This window comes from Athalia rosae, chromosome 8 (genome assembly GCF_917208135.1).
Source record: "Athalia rosae chromosome 8, iyAthRosa1.1, whole genome shotgun sequence".
Taxonomy (NCBI): domain Eukaryota; kingdom Metazoa; phylum Arthropoda; class Insecta; order Hymenoptera; family Athaliidae; genus Athalia; species Athalia rosae.
This window is the reverse complement of record NC_064033.1, coordinates 7457805-7478782: the sequence shown is the minus strand read 5'-3', so window position 1 is coordinate 7478782 and position 20978 is coordinate 7457805. Positions and strand designations below refer to the sequence as shown.

The window sequence follows — 20978 nt, the reverse complement described above, 5'->3', positions numbered from 1 at the left end:
GGAAAGCGTTAACGAATTAATTAGGAAAAATCAAGACATGTTCCATATTCCGGGTGAGCCTTTAGGAGCCACAAATACAATTAAACACGGTATAACCACCACAGACGACATTCCAATAAATACGAGACAGTATAGATTTCCTCCGGTACATAAAGAAGAAATAGCTAAGCAAGTAAAAGACTTGTTAGATAACGACATCATAAAACCTTCTCTTTCACCGTATAATTCGCCATTATGGATTGTACCCAAAAAGCCAGATTCCAAAGGCAATAAACGATGGCGCACGGTCATCGACTATCGCGCGTTAAACGAAAAGACGGTAGGAGACGCATACCCTCTTCCCAATATCACAGAAATACTAGATCAATTAGGAAGCGCTAAATATTTTTCAGTATTCGATTTAGCCTCAGGGTTTCACCAAATAAAAATGAAAGAAACAGATGCCGAGAAAACTGCATTTTCTACACCTTATGGACATTACGAATTCACTAGAATGCCGTTCGGACTAAAGAACGCGCCTGCAACTTTTCAAAGATTAATGGATCAGGTTTTATCAGGATTACAAGGAAACGAACTTTTTGTGTACTTAGATGATATAGTAATCTACGGCAGTTCAATACGGAATCACGAAATTAAATTCAATATTTTAATGGAAAGACTCAGGGAAGCAAATTTAAAACTGCAGCCTGACAAGTGCGAATTTTTAAAAAAAGAAGTTATGTATTTAGGTCACATAATTAGTGATGACGGATTAAAACCAGATCCCAAAAAGATAGAAGCAGTAAAAGAATTTCCAAGACCTAAAAACGCTAAAAATATCAAACAATTCCTCGGTTTAGCCGGATATTACAGAAGATTTATTCCCGATTTTTCAAAAATAGCGAAACCTCTCTCAAACTTACTAAAAAAGGAAATACCGTTTCATTGGAAAGAATCACAAGAAAAAGCATTTATAGAATTACGCGATAAATTATGCAGTAAGCCAATATTACAATACCCAGATTTTACAAAACCCTTCGTGATAACTACAGATGCATCTGGCTACGCGATAGGCGGAATTCTAAGCCAAGGTCCCATAGGAAAAGACCTTCCGATAGCCTATACTTCAAGATTATTGAATAGCGCAGAACAAAATTATTCAACTATAGAAAAAGAACTTCTTGCGATAGTATACTCGGTAAATCATTTTCGGGCTTATGTATATGGAAACGAATTTACACTTGTCACGGACCATCGACCCCTAATGTGGTTACATTCCGTAAAGGATCCCACTTCTAGACTAGTGAGATGGAGATTAAAATTAGCCGAATACGAATATAAAGTCCAGTATAAGGCAGGAAAAATAAATTTAAACGCGGACGCATTATCCAGAAATCCGATAGAAATTAATCAGAAGATCCTCAAAATAAATCAAACACGACCAAGTACAAGCGACAACATAAAAATAGTCTCAGGAGACTTATTCACAGCAAGTGAAGAATATTCACTAGCGCACTGCGTAGCTAAAGATTTCAGAATGGGAGCAGGAATAGCCCTTGAATTTAGGAAAAGATTTCGCGGAGTCCGCATGTTGAAGAACCAAAATAAAACAATCGGAGAAGTAGCTTATCTACCACATGGCAAGAGATATATATTTTACCTTATCACCAAAGAAGTCAGTCACGGTAAACCGACAATAAAATTAATCGAACGAAGCTTATGCGCATTAAGAAATCTCTGCATTAAATTAAACTGTTATAAGATAGCTATGCCCAAGATAGGTTGTGGACTCGATAAATTAAGTTGGCCGGATGTCGAAGAAAAAATACGAATCATATTTCCCGAGCCCTTCACGATCTTAATATACGAGAATAAAATAAACAGTACCAGCGAACCAACCAGTCCAATAACAAACTCAGCTAAGGACGACCCTTATCAAGTACCGCCAAGTGAAAACGATATCTCAAACGCCAACTGCGCCACACCGACGCCATCAACAGCGAAACCCAAACATAGTCAAATAAAAATACCACACCGAATATTGCGCGACAGAAACAACATTCGAAAGCCACAGTGGTATTCTGATCCCCTAAATGGAAACAACCATACCCAGAATCTCGACGAGATAACTGACGATGACTGCAGCCGCCAAAGCTCCAACCAACATAACAGGAGTGACTCAGAATCATGCGATACAGATAAGGATGACCAACCATGTTTTGACTCGCGAGAATTTATACTCAGCGACAATAAAGACAGCGATCAAGACTCTGACGATGACGAAAGAGACGCAGGGTTTAGACCTAATATTGAATATTCAACCGACTCCGATTCAGAAATTATTCCAAGCCAAGACGAGGACAACCCTTTGCCAGGGCCACGTGACGATTTTCCGATGGAACCAGAGCCGCGTCAATTCTCTGAAACTCGAGACAACCTCGCACTTCAGAAGGGAAATTTAGTATTTTTCATAACCACACATGGCCAACCATGCGACGAGGGCGCTAGAAATCTCCAATCCGCGGGTAAACTACCCCCCTTTACAGACGTGATGCTGGGCAGACCAAAAATTCAGGAGAGTGGGAAAACCCGCTATGTAGGTTTAGCAATAAAAGAAACCATACATACGAATTTAGATGAGGGTATATTCAAGGATGCACTACAATCTTTACTCGAGGTAGTACGGGAATTACAATTGGACACCCTAATAATTTCAGAGACACAAAACATAGATCACCTCAGCTGGAGCAAAATTAAACTTCAATTACAGCAGCTCTTTTACGATACCCCATGTAAATTTATAGTTTGCAAAAACCTCATTAAAATACCCCCAGAAGATGAAAGAATATCGCTAATTCGGGAATATCATGCTTCACCGATAGGAGGACATAAGGGGATGATTAAGACATATCGTCGAATCAGACAATATTATTATTGGACAAATATGAAAGCCCAGATTGAGGAATATATTAGGAATTGTTTGGAATGTCAGTTAAAAAAATTGACCAGAGTAAAAACAAGGCAACCCATGGTTCTTACCGATACACCCGGTGCTAGCTTTGATAAAATTTCAATGGATATCGTAGGTCCTCTACCTACCTCCCCTTCAGGGAATGAATATATATTAACCATACAGGATCAGCTTTCTAAATATTGCTTGGCAATACCCCTCGAAACCACAACATCAGCCAAAATAGCAGAAGCATTAATAAAAAATGTATTCTTTAAATTCGGAGCCCCAAAATATATATTAACAGATCAGGGCGCTAATTTAATTAGTTCACTTATGAAAGCTGTAGCTAAGAAATTCAGGATTAAACAATGTAGAACAACGGCATTTCACCCTCAATCGAACGGTTCAATAGAAAGATCGCATCATGTATTGGTGGAATATTTAAAACAATATATAAAGAAAACCAACAATTGGGATGAATGGCTGGATTGTGCTATGTTTTCTTACAATACTAGCGTACATGAAGGAACTAAATTCACGCCCCACGAATTGGTATTCGGAAGGCTAGCTAGGTTACCATCCGAACATACGACGATAGACGAACGACTCGACAGAAGTTACGAGGATTACTTGAAACAGTTATTTACCACGCTAAAGAATTTGCAGACGGAAGCGCGAGAAAATTTGATAAAGGCCAAAGAAAGGTATAAATATTATTACGACAGGAAAATAAACCCTTTGCATTTAAGTGAAGGAGACGAGGTATTTTTGCTAAAGGAACCAAGGGATGGCAAATTCGGAGATCATTATACGGGTCCGTACAAGGTTCTAGAGATATTAAATAATCAGAACGTTAGGATCAAAGTAAAAAACAATAACCGGGTAGTGCACCGTAATAAACTAAAAAGGATGATGCACCAAACACATGACCCTACTCGCATATAAAACTCATGTATGCACCTTTTCATTTTAGAAAATGCCGAAAATGACTAGAGACAGACCAATCGTTATACGGGAAAATTGGGATCTAATAGACAACCTGATGACAGTAGAATTCCGTCAAAAGGAAATATTCATTTTCTATAATAATCCAATGGGATGTGAAAAGGATAACATGCTCACGCAGTTAGTTCTGGAGGGTTATCTGGAACCGGGGTATTTCAAATTCATTTATGACGATGTTCAGGGCAACACCATAACGAAATCTGATTGGGATCGTTATACTATGAAGGCTGGACCATACAGCATTGTAATTCTTTTCAATGAAGGGCACACCCTAGGCACGGCCAGGGTCACTATTAATTTGGAAACCAAATTTGTTAACTTTAAAATAGAAGGGTCCGAAACAACTATGTGTTAAAAAAAAAAAAAATAAATAAATAAAAAAAAAAAAAAAAAAGTTTTAGATGAATACAAAATAGAAAGAGTGTGTAACCCATGTACTCCACCCTACACACATATATATATGTATTAAGATATATATAAGGAAATTATAGAATTAATTTAGGGAACGTCTGTTTCCAGATAAACGATGATGATAGCGATCGTACTTATTTTACTATTACCCACAAGGGCATTGGGCCTGGTTGGTTACGATTGCGGTGGGCCGAATCTTAATATATCAACTGTATCCCTTATTGACGTCGGAGATTGCGATATCCCGGACGTAAACCCCAACACAACGAGCCCTTATATCCAATTACTCCAGCTGGCAAAATACGAACATAGTATGGTCACGCAATGCAGCGTGAAGATACACCGAAATATCTTTTACTGTGGAATGCATTCTCACTTATCGGGGGTGCCAAACGGCGTTGCGCAATATATATCAGAGGTTAGCCAGGACTCATGCAAAGAGATGCATCGAACCGGAATATTTTACTACAACAGGGAAAACCAAGTCTCCGGAATAAAACCAAACTCCTCTACCACAGCCAGTATCACCTTGGCGGGGAAAATTCAACCAGGAGGATACACTGTGAGGGAACCCAATATGCAGACCCTTATGGAAGCTGGGATGACGTAGTTGTACAAGCGGCAGTGACGATCAGTCTAAGAACGTACCGAGCCTCGGTAAATTTGGAGAACAACAAATTATATCTTCGATCAGGAACTACGTGCACCTACAGCGACGAAGCATGTGTCGATGTTGACGGTGGTCACACCTTTTGGACTACCCTACCCCAGGAGAACTGTCGGTTCAACCAATACGATGTACTCTATGAAGGAATTGGAAATAAAATAGAAGATCCAACATCTAACGATAAAATTATAATGTATACCGTAACAGCAGGCGATGTGACGTTCGCTTTAACAAAACGAGGAGAACAACATTTATGTGGATATACCATGATAAAAACCGAACATCCCAAATTGATAATTGTAGAAACAAGGAGGGAGGAAGCGGTACCTGCCCGAAGGAAGCTTGCAGTTGAGAACCTCGACATGTTTGCCTATGTCAACTCCAAGTTCGTTTATGTTGAGCGGCACGTGCGTACGCAAATGAATCAGCTATACAAAGATATACTAGTACAACGGTGTGAGTTAGAGAAACAAGTATTACGCAACTCATTGACCACAGCTACTTCTTCGCCCGACGAGTTCGCTTATCACCTGATGAAAGGACCCGGCTACATGACTCTCAGTGCCGGAGAGGTGGTGCACATTGTCAAATGTATACCTGTGGAAGTACGCGTACTCAGAACCAGGGAGTGTTACAACCAGCTACCCGTGGAAAAAGGAAATGAAACAATGTTCCTTTCGCCAAGCACTCATGTGCTAGTCAAAACCGGCACCCAAGTAAATTGCAACGAATTCCTGCCGCCTATGTATTTTCTCATCGATGGATGGTACAAACTCTTACCTAATCCAGTAAAAAGCATACCACCTACAGTGATGGAACCCCTGACGAAACCTACATGGAAATATACCAACCCGGGAGAGTTGGCAACGAGCGGAATCTACGCCAGCGAAGATCTGGAAAATTTACGCGAACGCATCATGTTCCCCGTGGAGAGACCATCTGTCCTACACACCATAGCTCGAGGAGCCAATGGACAACCGACTGTACGACAAGGACTCTCTATGCTAAATCTACTTGACGAGAAAGCCCTGGAAAATATTGCAAAAACAACCTGGAGCAAGATTTGGTCCTCTTTTACGTCATTTGGATCTATTGCCGCCGGAGGTATTGGGATATATTTCATATTTCAACTAATCAAACTCATTATTGATACTCTTGTGCACGGGTATGCCTTGCATACCGTTTATGGGTGGTCAATCCACTTGATCGGAGCCTTATGGGCATCAGTCGCGTCACTGCTGATCCATCTAGGAAGAACGCCACGTGAAGGAAGGAGAACCTCTGAGAAAGACGAAGAATTAGCCTCTGCCCCTCCTTCACTGATTACGAAAAAACCCGATGTATCCTCTGTAACCGTATACCAACCAGCTGTTGATTCTATAGAAGACCTGCAGAAGCGTCTCGCGGCACGTCAAATGCCAAACACACGTTTAACATTTGAAACTGAGGGGGGAGGTGTCACATCCCGCGACCACAAAACACCCCCCCACCAATATTAATCACTCAAATTTTTCGTAATTATCATGGTTTATCGAAGAGATTACCTATTGTATTATATATAGACATATTTACATCATTATACCATAATTTTAATTCTTTATTAAGAATAACCCACCAAGGGATTATACCTATATATACCTATAATCAAGTTAGTTAAGATGCCAAACACCATAGGATTCAAATGCATTTATTAAGTCTGGTGCACAAACGCACACCAGCGTTATACTTCAGCATACGTGTTCCTTACGCATGCGTATCTTTTAATTTCATCGGAACTCAGCGAGATACTCCGCCTAAGGAGTAGAGGTGGCTAAAATTGTTTATGTCATCTGCCACCTCCATGGTTCACAGCCTCCTTCCAAGACCCTTTTCATAAGGGGAAGTTGCGGGTCTCTCCCCATGGCCCACGCGGACTTATAAAAGCTCCTGCAACAGAACTAGGGACGACTACTACACAGAATCCTTTTTTCGAGTCACTTCTAAAAATCACAGTTAACTTTTGACCTCTGACCAATCATCTTTAGCTCTGGCCAAATTCGCCATCTAAAACTTAGAATACTGTAGCTCGTACAAACGCGAGTGATCCTTTGAACATTTAGCTATCCTTACATTCCTTTTTATTAATTAGCATACTTGGTGTTGGCATCGTTATCATAATTTTATCATTATCATTATTTTGCTATTATCATTGTTGCATCGCTTGTGAAGTCATTTTATTTACCATTTTCTAATTATATTCTTAATAATTGCTTGAGACTTTAATTTGGTGTGAGTTCATTTGCTGTACCTAACAACCACCACCCAGCTCGCCCTAGCACGCTACACCAGACAAAGGTAAGTCGCATCTTTAAGAATTAAGTTCATTACTTTCTCCCAGAACCTTCCCATATTCTACTAATTCCTTCCAGCCTTCCGTATCCCCGTACATGTGTACAAATCGGAGGCATTGTCGTCGCCATCGGAGTAGGACGTGAACGATCCGCGATATTGATTTAGTTCGCGACCAACCCCGTATGTGACACCCTTGAGTTCGGTCGCGCCAGCGACCTCACGTACGTGAGGCCTAAAAAAAGATGAGTTCCAACGTTCCTGGGGAAAGAGAGTGATGTGACGGAGCCACGCTTTGTTATTCGACCGTTTCATAGAGAGTCATATTGCACCTGTCTATCCGCGCTGCTAGCGTTACATGCAAGAACCATGCTTTACGAGACATTACCAAAGTAACAGCATCCCTATACACACAGGACGACGTGGAATATCGCGCGCGATTCTCGCTCCTCACTAACCCGATATTAACTTGTAATAAGAGCTGCGACCCCGCAGCCGCGAGCGCAACCTGGAGTTAGGTCGCGCCGAAGACCTGACATACGTGAGGCCTGGAAAAAAAGAGTCTTACCGTTTTGAAAAAGAACGGATGATGTAACAGAGCCACGCTTTGTTACTAGACCGTTCCATAGGGAGTCTAATTGCAGCTGTTCATCAGCGCTGCTAGCGTTACATGCAAGAACCATGCTTCACGAGACATTACCGGAATAACTGCATCCCTATACACACAGGACAACGTGAAATATCGCGCGCAATTCGTGCTCGTCACGAACACGATAGTAACTTGAAACAAAAGCTGCGACCTTACAGTTTCGAGAGCACCCTGAAGTTCGGTCGCGCCGAAGACCTGACATACGTAAGGCCTGAAAAAAAAACAGTCTTACCGTTCCAGGAGAAAGAGGGAGATGTAACAGAGCCACGCTTCCTTACTAGACCGTTTCATAGAGAGTCTAATTGCACCTGTTCATCAGCGCTGCTAGCGTTACATGCAAAAACCATGCTTTACGAGACATTACCAAAGTAACTGCATCCCTATACACACAGGACAACGTCAAATATCGCGCGCAATTCTTGCTCGTTTTCAACCCGAAATCAACTTGTAATGAGAGCTGCGACCCCGCAGCCGCGAGCTTAACCTGGAGTGAGGTCGCGCCGAAGACCTGACATACGTGAGGCCTGGAAAAAAAGAGTCTTACCGTTTTGAAAAAGAAAGGGTGATGTGACAGAGCCACGCTTTGTTATTGGACCGTTTCATAAAGAGTCATATTGCACCTGTCTATCAGCGCTGCTAGCGTTACATGCAAGAACCATGCTTCACAAGACATTACCAAAGTAACTGTATCCCTATACACACAGGACAACGTCAAATATCGCGCGCAATTCGTGCTGTTAACCAACCTGATATGAACTTGTAATAGAAGCTGCGACCCCACAGTTGCGAGCGCATCCTGGAGTGAGGTCGCACCGAAGACCTGACATACGTAAGGCCTGAAAAAACAAGAGTCTTACCGTTCCGGGAGAAAGAGGGGGATGTTACAGAGCCACGCTCTGTTAATCGACCGTTTCATAAAGAGTCATATTGCACCTGTCTATCAGCGCTGCTAGCGTTACATGCAAGAACCATGCTTCACAAGACATTACCAAAGTAACTGCATCAATATACACACAGGACAACGTCAAATATCACGCGCAATTCTCGCTCGTTTTCAACCCGAAATCAACTTGTAATGAGAGCTGCGACCCCGCAGCCGCGAGCTTAACCTGGAGTGAGGTCGCACCGAAGACCTGACATACGTAAGGCCTGAAAAAACAAGAGTCTTACCGTTCCGGGAGAAAGAGGGGGATGTTACAGAGCCACGCTCTGTTAATCGACCGTTTCATAAAGAGTCATATTGCACCTGTCTATCAGCGCTGCTAGCGTTACATGCAAGAACCATGCTTCACAAGACATGACCAAAGAAACTGCATCCCTATACACGCAGGACAACGTCAAATATCACGCGCAATTCTCGCTCTTCCCCAACCCAATATCAACTTGTAATGAGAGCTGCGACTCTCCAGTTTCAAGCGCACCCTGAAGTTCGGACGCGCCAGAGACCTCACGTACGTGAGGCCTACAAAAAGACGAGTTCCAACGTTTCCGGGAAAAGAGAGTGATGTGACGAAGCCACGCTTTGTTATTAGACCGTTTCATAGAGAGTCATATTGCACCTATCCATAGGCGCTGCTAGCGTTACATGCGAAAACCATGCTTTACGAGACATTACCGAAGTAACAGCATCCCTATACACACAGGACAACGTAGAATATCGCGCGCGATTCTCGCTCCTCACTAACCCGATATTAACTTGTAATAAGAGCTGCGACCCCGCAGCCGCGAGCGCAACCTGGAGTTAGGTCGCGCCGAAGACCTGACATACGTAAGGCCTGAAAAAAAAAGAGTCTCACCATCTCGAAAGAAAGAGGGGGATGTAACAGAGCCACGCTTTGTTATTGGACCGTTTCATAAAGAGTCATATTGCACTTGTCTATCAGCGCTGCTAGCGTTACATGCAAAAACCATGCTTTACGAGACATTACCAAAGTAACTGCATCCCTATACACACAGGACAACGTAGAATATCGCGCGCAATTCTTGGTTGTTTTCAACCCGAAATCAACTTGTAATGAGAGCTGCGACCCCACAGTTGCAAGCGCACCCTTGAGTTCGGTCGCGCCAGCGACCTCACGTACGTGAGGCCTACAAAAAGACGAGTTCCAACGTTCCCGGGAAAAGAGAGTGATGTGACGAAGCCACGCTTTGTTATTAGACCGTTTCATAGAGAGTCATATTGCACCTGTCCATAGGCGCTGCTAGCGTTACATGCGAAAACCATGCTTTACGAGACATTACCGAAGTCACAGCATCCCTATACACACAGGACAACGTAGAATATCGCGCGCGATTCTCGCTCCTCACTAACCAGATATTAACTTGTAATAAGAGCTGCGACCCCGCAGCCGCGAGCGCAACCTCGAGTTAGGTCGCGCCGAAGACCTCACGTACGTGAGGCCTGAAAAAAGATGAGTTCCAACGTTCCCGGGGAAAGAGAGTGATGTGACGGAGCCACGCTTTGTTATTAGACCGTTTCATAGAGAGTCATATTGCACCTGTCTATCAGCGCTGCTAGCGTTACATGCAAGAACCATGCTTTACGAGACATTATCAAAGTAACTGCATCCCCATATACACAGGACAACGTGAAATATTACGCGCAATTCTCGCTCCTCACCAACCCGATATTAACTTGTGATAAGAACTGCGGTCCCACGGTTGCGAGCGCATTCTGAAGTTCGGTCGCGCCGAAGACCTGACATACGTAAGGCCTGAAAAATAAAGAGTCTCACCGTTCCGGGAGAAAGAGGGGGATGTAACAGAGGCACGCTCTGTTATTAGACTGTTCCATAGAGAGTTATATTGCACCTGTCTATCAGCGCTGCTAGCGTTACATGCAAGAACCATGCTTCACAAGGCATTACCAAAGTAACTTCATCCCTATACACACAGGACAACGTGGAATTTTGCGGGCAATCCTTGCTCGTCACCAAGCCGATATGAACTTGTAATAGAAGCTGCAACCCCACAGTTGCGAGCGCGCCCTCGAGTTTGTTAGCGCCAGAGACCCTACGTATGTGAGGCCTGAAAAAAGATGAGTTCGAACGTTCCCGGGGAAAGAGGGGGATGTGACGGAGCCACGCTTTGTTACTAGACCGTTTCATAGGGAGTCTAGTTACACCTGTCCATCGGCGCTGCAAGCGTTACATGCGGATGCTTTACGAGACATTACCATAGTAGTTGCATTCCTATACACACAGGACAACGTGAAATATCGCGCGCAATTTTCGCTCGTCACTAACCCGATATGAACTTGTGATATGAACTGCGGTCCCACGGTTGCGAGCGCATTCTGAAGTTCGGTCGCGCCGAAGACCTGACATACGTAAGGCCTGAAAAGAGATGAGTTCCAACGTTCCTGGGGAAAGAGGGGGATGTAACGGAGCCACGCTTCTTTACTAGACTTTTTTATAGGGAGTCCAGTTGCACCTAGAGACCCTTTACTGACAGAGTCTTGTCAAAGCGAGATTTCTTTTGATTGGCTTTTACGGTCTGGATCATTCATGGCGGGTTCACCGAAGGGACGAATCAGAATCGTGATAAAACGTAGAGCGCTTAAGCGAAGGAGGCTTGAAAAACAATTGCGAATTAGGTAAGTATGCAACTGAATATATCAAAGTGACGCTGAAAAATGACTGGTTGCGCGGCTTTGGGATGCTCAAATAGGAGCGAAAATGGTATAATTTCAAAACACTTTCCTAAAGATCCGAAGAGACGAGAACTTTGGGCAGCAGCTATCCACCGTCCCAATCTAAAATATACGAGTTCGCCAGCTTCATGCGAGGTAAGAATTTGTAACAAATTAATATGAAGATCCCATCGCGTTTCGTATAATATGTACTTCAATTTTGAAAGCGGCGGATTAAGATTTTGTATTTTTTTCTTTTTTTGTAACAAGAGACTCGGTATAGTCTCGCGCCAATTACATTCAAAAGAACGGGTGTCCACCGAGTATGTTCACTGCGACGGGAGCTCAAAAGCGGAGTTGGGTTCGCGTTTCATTAAATAGCTCCCATATTCATAATATTACAGCAAATGTAGATTTTACTAGTTTACGGAAATATGTCCTAATTGTTTTAAGTTACTTTATTTGATGCACACGTCGAAATTGAAAAGAAAAATTAGATGCACACTACCAATTGCTTGGCAAACCTTCAAAATGGCCTAACGATTATGTGAAAATCTTTACTCGGTTATCAACGGACTACGGAAAGTTGAAAATGATTGAAACGCAGGTGCCGTTCTCTGTGAATTATCCTAATCCAAGATTTTTATTACTATGTGGATTAGTATATGAGTCCACAGTCCACGAAACATTTCATGTCTCCCAACAAATCTCCAGGTACATTTCGCTGAAGACGCTTGAGAGCGAACACGCGAAGATGGTTCCCGAAAATTGAAAATAACCGCAGTTCCATGCCTTTTCATCCAGTGTGTCGGAAGTAAGCAGCGGGACCGCTCAGTGGGGCTTACCGTGAAGCTGGTGCCGACTGCCTTACCTGAAAAAACACCCAACATTGAATTCGTCGAGCAAACACAGGGAGTATATGATTTGGAATATTCACTTACCAGTCCCTCTCCAAAGTCATCGTCAGTATCCTGGACAAACTCCTTGCCCGAGCCATCTCACTTTCTTCCACCTCCTCGCCAAATTCCTCGGCACAGTATCCTCTTTGCTCACCGCAGACTTTACATAGCAAAGTTGATCGATGTTCCAGGTTACTAGAGAAGAGTGAAAAGCATCGTAAAGTGCTCCAAAAAAAAATGAAAGCATTAGAAATTGAAAATAATAGATTGCGGGCAAACATGGATACTGGAGGCGGGTTCAAATCTTTTCTCAACGCGGATCAACAGAGGATGATCGAACAAAAATACAGAAAATGTACCAAGTGGTCCACAAGCACGATAAAAAATGCGTTAAAAATTAAATTTTCTTGTGGCAATAACGGTTATAAGGAGATCTTAAAACAAAAGTTTCCGCTACCATCACTCCGAACACTCTCTCGACGAATGCAGCATATTAGCTTCTCCAGTGGAATACAAAGTGACATTTTTGATTTACTGAAAACAAAATTCGAACATGTAGAGCATGAGCACGAAAGGCAATATGTGATAGTTTTTGATGAAATGAGCATTCAACCTGCAAAAGTCCACGATGTTTCCACTAACCAGTTCATCAGAAATGTCACTTTGCCAGGGCACAAACCAGATATTGCAACCCATGCACTTGTCTTTATGCTGGCAGGAGTCACTGTACGGTGAAAGCAAATTGTTGCCTATTGGGAAATCAGCCGGGGGCGTGGCTTCTCCTTGCGGCAGAAGCAGTTACTACTGTAAGACGCATTTTAAATCAAGTGTCGGGTGTTTACGTTTGTGTTTACGTGAGAGTTTGATTAAATTAGAATTTTTAATTGTATTTCTAATAAAATGAGGATTTCTATCCAAGAAGTTTGTAATTTCGCGTGTGCTGAGCCTAGCCATAAAAGTTTACTTAAGTATCGTCATGCAACATCGTCATTTCTATGAACATCTATTGGTATTTGCACATTTTTGCAGTCCCGAGGGTGGATACTATCTCAACAAATACGCAAATAACTACCGACGAGACCTCCCAAATTGAAGGAAGAGATGAAATTTTGATACAAGCCGTATTCATGAGACCTGCACTTTATAATATCAAGCTGCCCATCAAGAAGCGAACAAAACTTAAAAAGGATGCACTGTGGCTAGAAGTTGGCCAAGCGCTTGGAGGTTTTTTTTTTAGAAATTATTATCAATGTGACAAAACATCAGTTTTTCGTAGCTGCATAATTATAAGTAGGGGCTGTAGGCTCTGGTCACAGAACTATTTCTGACAGAGGAGTCTCGACTCTTTTATAAAACATCCATTGAGTCAGAACAGGAGAGAGACGAAATTTACATCAATGACTGTATTGAATGTTGTCACAGGAACAATGACAACTGAGGCGATCAAGAAGCGATGGCAATATTTAAGGAATTGTTTCACCAAATCGAGAAATAAACTTATGAAGTACAAGCCAAGTGGGTCTGCTGCTGACATTTTGAACAAAGGAAAACAATGTTTCCGGTTCTATGAGCAAATGAGTTTTTTATGCGACTCGCTACCAAGCATTCCGTACGTACATTTTGATTTCATCAATGATCAGAATTGCCAACAAAATCGTGTCTGTACTGTATGCTCAAATTGATGTTTTATTTCCTAGAACTGTGAGTAATATTGAGCCATCTTCAACCGCAGCCGCCACCTCAGATGATAGTGGATGTTCTAGTGTTCCGCCTAACTGCAACATTTCGTATGTTTCTCCTGCTACTTCGTCAGGGGGATCGACATCTTCGTCTGTTGACCCATTCGATATAGTGAATAATTCAATGAGGTCACCACCACCACCCTCAAGGACTCCAACACCAGGAGCAAAAAGTAAGTACATCTAACATAAAAACTTTGGATCAGCTGTCTTTTTTTCTATATTTCTACTAATTTTATAAAATCCCGGGTCAAAATTACTGGGTATATTGCAAAGAATCAAATTTCAAAGTCCCTGCATCCGATACACCGATGACTTGTTAACTGATTTGAATTTTAGGGCGAAAGACCACAGCTGACAATAACGTCGAATTGCGATCTGCACTAGTATCTGCATTGCAAGAAAAAGTACCACAAACAGATGCAGTGGACGGGTTCCTGGCTAGGCTGGGCGAAGGCTTGCGGAGGATTCCGTATCGTGAGAGATGCCGACTAGAAATTAGTTTCCTAACCCAGCTGATGGAGGTTGAAGATCAATTAAATTTACCAGACTGAAATTCTATGCTTCAGAACTTATTTTTGGACATGTTTTGAAATAGAGTTGTACTTCTTTTGCTGACTATTTCTTGAAGTATGAGCTTCTTCACACCCCATCCTAGCTTTTCATAACTCTTCACCTAAATGGGAAACTTGAATCTTAACTCTGAAGTATTTCAAAACGGTGGAGAAATTATAATCGGGAAAACAATTTATTGATACATATTTATAGATTTAGAGCTATTGGGTAAGCAAGCGGTAGACAAACCAAGTTTTTGCACAAGCCGAATCATTTAACAATGTTTTAAAAATCGTTCTGCATTGCTCTCTCCCATTGCCAGGGAACTGCACCTGCGCCTTCGAAAAAGGTAGCATAGTCTTCCCTTATCTGTGTTGCATGTCGACTGCGTGTGTGTGGTCCAAGATATTGGATGTCAGAAAGCCCAAGGGAGGTTGCACACCGTTCATCAGTGTTGAATAAAATCTTGGCCGCAAAGGCGTTTCTGCCTCGTACGATAATATATAATTATGGAGGCAACACGCTGCTTGCACAATTTTCTTAGCAGTGGGTACAGATGCCTCAATTGGCTTACGAAAGATCCTCCATTTTGCTGCAAGAATACCAAATGCGCTTTCAACCACTCTGCGAGCCCTACTGAGCCGGTAATTAAAGACTTTTTTTCTCCGATCTAATGCACGGCTTCGAGGATAAGGTCTCATCATGTATTCTGTGAGCGGAAAAGCTTCATCAGCCACAAGAACATATGGCAAGATTGGTCCATCACTGCTAACAGCTCGAGATGAAGGTAGTTGAAACCGATCTCCCTCAAACGTACCACCCATCTCACTATTTCTGAAGACCCCGCCATCGCTCTGACGACCTTCTGCTCCAATATCCACTAATGTGAAGCGATAGTGCGCATCACTACACGCCAGCAGTACTATGCTGTGACTGCCCTTATAGTTATAAAATGTGGAACCACTATTTGCTGGAGCCTATTAAAAAATACCGGCATCAATATGTTTATCACATCATCACAACTAGTTAAACGGGTACCTCGCATATACTCACTTGCAGCGTGACGTGTTTCCCATCAATAGCCCCAATACAATTCGGAAAATTCCATTTTGCTTCAAAATCTTCTGCTACAGATGTCCAATTCTCTGCGTTGTCAACCAAGAATACTGTGTCTTTTAAACATCGCCAAATTTCTTCACAACCTTCAGCAATAATTTTAGATGCAGTATTGTTTCTGATTCTAAAGGCAAATGAAATTGATACCATACTGTCCCCGGATGCCAGATAACGCAGTACGATTTCGAGTCGAGTACGAGCTGAGATTGGAGTACGCACTACCGTCTTTTTTGTCAAGTTGGGTCCTGTGAGAGCCAGCAACTTTTCAAAACATTCAGGCGTCATTCGAAAATAGGTAATATACTTCTCATGATCATGTAACAGCATCTCTCGAACTAAGTTATTGCTTGCACCCTGGCGAAGTCGACTTTCCAATTCAAATATCGGTCGCACCCAAAATCTGCGAGGTCGTTGGTGTTCTTCAGCCTCCATAAATTCGTGCATCGTCAATAACTTCAACAACTTTCTGCGCATAATTCGCTGCTGCGAAGGCTGCCGAATTTTACGCCACTTTATCCACAAAACAGAGATGGATATCAATAAAGTTTCTGCATCCATTATTATCACGCAGGTAATGAATTGATAATACTCTGTAATAGAGTTGAGGCGTTGACTGATGATTCAGTTAACGGTTGAGGTAATGCTGTTCGTGTTCACGTCACTTTCATGCTCGCTCTTCTCGTTTGTTATTATTCTTCTGTTGATATGTGCTGTCAATATTTGTGTTGTCTTTTTGCTTTTACGAATATGGTCCGGTGTTTTCAAGTTCGTCTGGCACATGATTGCGGACTGTACGCTCTCGGAACCTCATCATCAAATCAAAATCGTGCATTTCGAATTGTGCGCCAGAAGGAGACACTGCAATTGGCAGAACATTGTTACGTCCGTAAAAATTTCGGACCATGGGAGAACGGCATTTAAGAAAGCCCGGAGTCGAGAATGCCGGAGCGCTGCTGATTGGCTCTTGGAAAAACCCTAGATTGCGGATCGGTTGACCGGAATAACTCCGCAACGAATACGGAGTCCATGGGACAGCGGCCTTATCGTTGCAAGTTTATGTTAACGATATTCGTTAAAATCTAATCAAAACTGGCAACGTTGCGCAATTTTGCCAACACGATACTAGTTATTTTATTGGTAAAAACGGCTGAAAATTATGTTTCGAAAATCCACATGCCTATCTACATTATCGCGGTTATATGTCGTATGTAAAGGTATAATATATTGAAACAAGTGCCGGTTAGCAAAGAAATTATTGAAAGATAAAGACGAATTGTTTAAGTTGAGGAACAATGAGCGCATTATCACGTAAGTATGATATCGATCAACAAACACAGCATATATTCGAATAACAAACGAATTATCAAGTTAATAACCTTTGCATATCTACAAAGAAACAAAATAAAATTATTTAGGTGTAAAAAAAGTAAGGAGCGGTCGTGTGTCGGAGACACAAATCAAGGCGATGATAGATTTCATGGAAGGTAACAAAAGCCTGGCCACTGGGAAATTCCCTGGGATGAACGGGAGAGATACGTTGCGCCAGAAATGGGACGAGCTGGGTAGCTACTTAAATACGATGAAGGGTGCCCAAAAAAATAGCGCGCAGTGGCAAGTGGTATGTATCATTTGTATACCTATATATAAAAGATTGTAACATGTCATCGAAAGTCATTTCTTCATTTCTTGGTCACAAACCTTACAAATAGCTGCATTCAATTATCTGTATTCAGAAAGCATTTTATAAAGTTTAATGCAACTCTTCATATTTATAAATACTATTGTATGTTAATTATTGTAATCTAATAATTAATGAACAATCAAAACTAATAACACAAAATATTATATGCTTTTTCAGACATGGAGGGATTTGAAAAGCAAAACCTCTATGAAAATACGAAATATTCGTAATGCTAGAGCTATGACGGGCAACAAAGAAGTAAACGAAGAAGAAATATCCTCACTCGACGAGCGAATCATCGGCTTGATTGGAAGTTCCTACGTTGAGGGTAGCAGCGAATGTCCAGATAGCATACCAGAAGAACAAGTAAGTATTTGGATGAAATGATTATAATTATTTCTCGGTTGAGTAGACATCACCAGGAATAAACCACCACATGTCATGATATTAACTGAACTTTCACTACTATTGATGTGCTGCTTGTGTTTGAATGGTCCATGAGTTTCCGCAAGGGACTCAATTATCGATGGTTGTTACAAAACATCATAACAACTGTTATTCAAAAAAGAGTCAGAGTCACATTCAATTACCAATTCGATGATAAAATCACAAATCAAAATTATGAGTTATGTACATACATTTGACTCTGGAAAACCATAAAATATAAATATGATTTTCATAACAACTTCACGCGAATAATTTTCCATAGGAATTGATTGATCGTCTGGTTGCTGCAGATGACACAGTGTTGGCCGAGCCACCAGTTGTTTACTCGGTATTTTTGCAAAATAGCGAAGAGACCAACGTTGTTTGTGAAGCAACAGCCGACGTGGCGTCAACTTCCAACCAAATTCCTGGCCGTTCTGCTGAAAAGAGAGCTGCAGCCGTACCAGCTTCAACGCGTGCAAAGCGACTTTGTGCGTATATTAATAATTTATCTAGTTCCAAAAATATAACTTGGGATATAGTTCAATAATATCAATAACTTGACTTCAATAGGTAATCGAGAGAAGCTCAGCACGCAACTGCAAAACTCTAAACAAGAGTTTTTGGAAATATCCAAAACACATGCAAATGCGATGACGGTATGATTCTTTTATCTGACGTGTGTCGAAAAGTAAATCTAATGAAGTGTATGCATATTCTGATACCACATGTTACTGACTACAGACTATGGCCGAAGCGATGAAAGTTCTGGCTGAATCGTCATTAATTGCTGCCAAAGCAGCTGAACAACAAGCAGCTGCTGCAGTGCAGCAAGCACAGACTGAAAAACTGAGGACAGAAGTCTTCCAAAAACTGACCAATGTTTTAGAACAATTTTTACCGCAATATTGCGATATGTAATATAGTACGTATGGTTTTTTTTTTGTAATAGTCATTAGTTTTACCATAAAATGTGATAAAAATTTATTTTTGACGATACTTGATACTGTGATAATATAAAGTAGATATAATAAAATCAATTGGTTTTAATATAGAAAGGTATAGTTTATTACTGAACATTGTCAATATCAAACACGCAGTTTGAGTATGATTGCTTCACAAGCTAGTCATTTTTACAATTATTATGGTAAGTCTCATTTGCGAGAATATGTACAATTTCAAGAGTTTTGAAACTAGATTTCTGTATAGCAGCACAACTACGTTGTACCGCCACGTCGTTATAAAATAGATCATCTTACATCAAATGCCATATCTCTGTCTAATCAAGCGATCTTGAACGCGGCGTGCAGCAGCCAGTGGACGAAGATCATCATCGTCAGCATCGTGTACGATTGGATTATCGCCCTCTATTTCGTTTTCATCAATCATTTCCATTTGTATTCCGTTTCTAATACGCATATTGTGTAAAACTGCACAAGCATTTACTATTTTTCCTGCCATACCAGGTTCATACTGCAAAACTCTGTGCTTCGATAGGCATCTCCAGGTGGATTTTACAACTCCAAAGAGGCGTTCCACGCAATTCCTTGCACTACAAAAATCTTGGTTGTATAAAAATCTAGGTGTTCCCAGTCGTTCATTTGGTAAAGGAGTCATTAGCCATGGCTCAAGTGGATAACCCTGATCACCTATAACGAAAGGGAGATTATGGTGATATTTTTAGCATCTACTTACTATTTCATAACTTACTAACAATGATATTCATCAATTAAAATGAGGAATTTGTTGTAGAATCGTAGAGTGAAATATTGTTTTAATTATGCTACCGGCAATCAAAATTTCTTCAGAGCCTAAACCTCCCTGCAATTTATTACAGCGAGGGGCAAATACTACTCAATTTCGTTGCAGATCAGTTGAGCATTCAATCTATATTCGTTTAAATCTTTTTAGTATCTAAACCAACCAATAAGAAATGTCTCGCGTTCACCACGTTCGTACCACTGCTGCATTATTCGTCGTACTGGCGACGCACTCCAAATATACGAATCATTACGAGCTCCAGGATACCGGGCATTAACATTTAGAACCTTTAGGTTCGGATCACAGATCTAAAAAATAATTGAATAATACAATGAATGTAATAAAGCATGGTATAATTTGAGAATACTTGTACAACCATGATGTGTAATTACCATTTGCACATTTATCGAGTGATAACCATGGTGATTAACATAGCCCTCTTCATGTTCTCTTGGAGCAATGATCGCAATATGGGAACAATCGATTGCACCAATTGCACCTTCAAAAGGCTGATCCAGTGTTTGGAATTCTTGGCGTGCAATTCGCCTCTCCATCTCGGATATTGTGAACCTTACCCACGGTCTTAGAAGTAATTCGATTATGGCGTTTGTGATACTTCGTATAGAGCGACTGATTGACGACTGGCTCATGGATATTCCCCATTGTTCACCAACTGGTCGCTGATAAAATCCCGTCTCATAAAATCTAACAGCCGCGCTTAATTCTTGCTCGTCACCGTGCCCATGGGAACCCAGAAATGGCAGCTGCGAAGTTACGGTTACGAGCGCACCATGAAGTTCGGCCGTGCCAGCAAACTCACATACGTAAAGCCTGAAAAAAAGTGAGTTCCACCTCTCCCAGAGGAAAGGGGGATGCAGAAGAGCCATGCTTCGTTACCTGACCGTTTTATAGGGACTCTAGTTGCAACCGTCTATCAGCGCCGCAACTAGAGTATATCGCGCCCAATTCTTGAGCGCAAGCGCGGATGAAAACGAAAGTCGAATTTATCAGCTGCTAGCGTGTTGTACCAACAGCCTCAGATTTCAGCTTCAGCTGTCAAATTGTCGATCACCAATACAGCTGAGATCGCGGTATTTGAATAAGACTGAGGTATGTTGTGTCAGGTAAATAATACCACACAAAAGCAGACTCAGATAAGTAGGATGGCATAGCATGAA

General features: G+C 41.6%; 5 protein-coding genes across 5 annotated transcripts; 3 read left to right on the top strand and 2 right to left on the bottom strand.

Annotated features, from left to right (window-relative positions):
- The first annotated feature begins 10728 nt into the window (after nucleotides 1–10728).
- On the top strand, nucleotides 10729–13389 carry LOC125502128. Its single transcript, XM_048659858.1, has one exon. It carries the CDS (start codon nucleotides 12760–12762, stop codon nucleotides 13255–13257), a length of 498 nt encoding a protein of 165 aa, XP_048515815.1. The 5' UTR covers nucleotides 10729–12759; the 3' UTR covers nucleotides 13258–13389.
- Nucleotides 13390–13482: 93 nt separating this feature from the next.
- LOC125502127 lies at nucleotides 13483–14882 on the top strand. The gene is made up of 4 exons (XM_048659857.1): nucleotides 13483–13746; nucleotides 13945–14131; nucleotides 14220–14434; nucleotides 14601–14882. The coding sequence occupies exons 1-4, from the start codon at nucleotides 13518–13520 to the stop codon at nucleotides 14813–14815; spliced, it is 846 nt and encodes a 281-aa protein (XP_048515814.1). The 5' UTR covers nucleotides 13483–13517; the 3' UTR covers nucleotides 14816–14882.
- A 299-nt stretch (nucleotides 14883–15181) lies between these two features.
- Nucleotides 15182–16586, bottom strand: LOC105692240 (protein ALP1-like). Its single transcript, XM_025746441.2, has 2 exons — nucleotides 15870–16586; nucleotides 15182–15793 (listed from the first exon to the last, which is right to left on the bottom strand). The coding sequence occupies exons 1-2, from the start codon at nucleotides 16488–16490 to the stop codon at nucleotides 15182–15184; spliced, it is 1233 nt and encodes a 410-aa protein (XP_025602226.2). The 5' UTR covers nucleotides 16491–16586.
- A 408-nt stretch (nucleotides 16587–16994) lies between these two features.
- Nucleotides 16995–19040, top strand: LOC105693967. Its single transcript, XM_048659391.1, has 6 exons — nucleotides 16995–17240; nucleotides 17348–17550; nucleotides 17791–17979; nucleotides 18323–18530; nucleotides 18613–18698; nucleotides 18784–19040. The coding sequence occupies exons 1-6, from the start codon at nucleotides 17225–17227 to the stop codon at nucleotides 18958–18960; spliced, it is 879 nt and encodes a 292-aa protein (XP_048515348.1). The 5' UTR covers nucleotides 16995–17224; the 3' UTR covers nucleotides 18961–19040.
- Nucleotides 19041–19190: 150 nt separating this feature from the next.
- LOC105693966 (putative nuclease HARBI1) lies at nucleotides 19191–20702 on the bottom strand. Its single transcript, XM_048659390.1, has 3 exons — nucleotides 20193–20702; nucleotides 19964–20108; nucleotides 19191–19688 (listed from the first exon to the last, which is right to left on the bottom strand). The coding sequence occupies exons 1-3, from the start codon at nucleotides 20685–20687 to the stop codon at nucleotides 19300–19302; spliced, it is 1029 nt and encodes a 342-aa protein (XP_048515347.1). The 5' UTR covers nucleotides 20688–20702; the 3' UTR covers nucleotides 19191–19299.
- Between the last annotated feature and the right edge of the window lie 276 nt (nucleotides 20703–20978).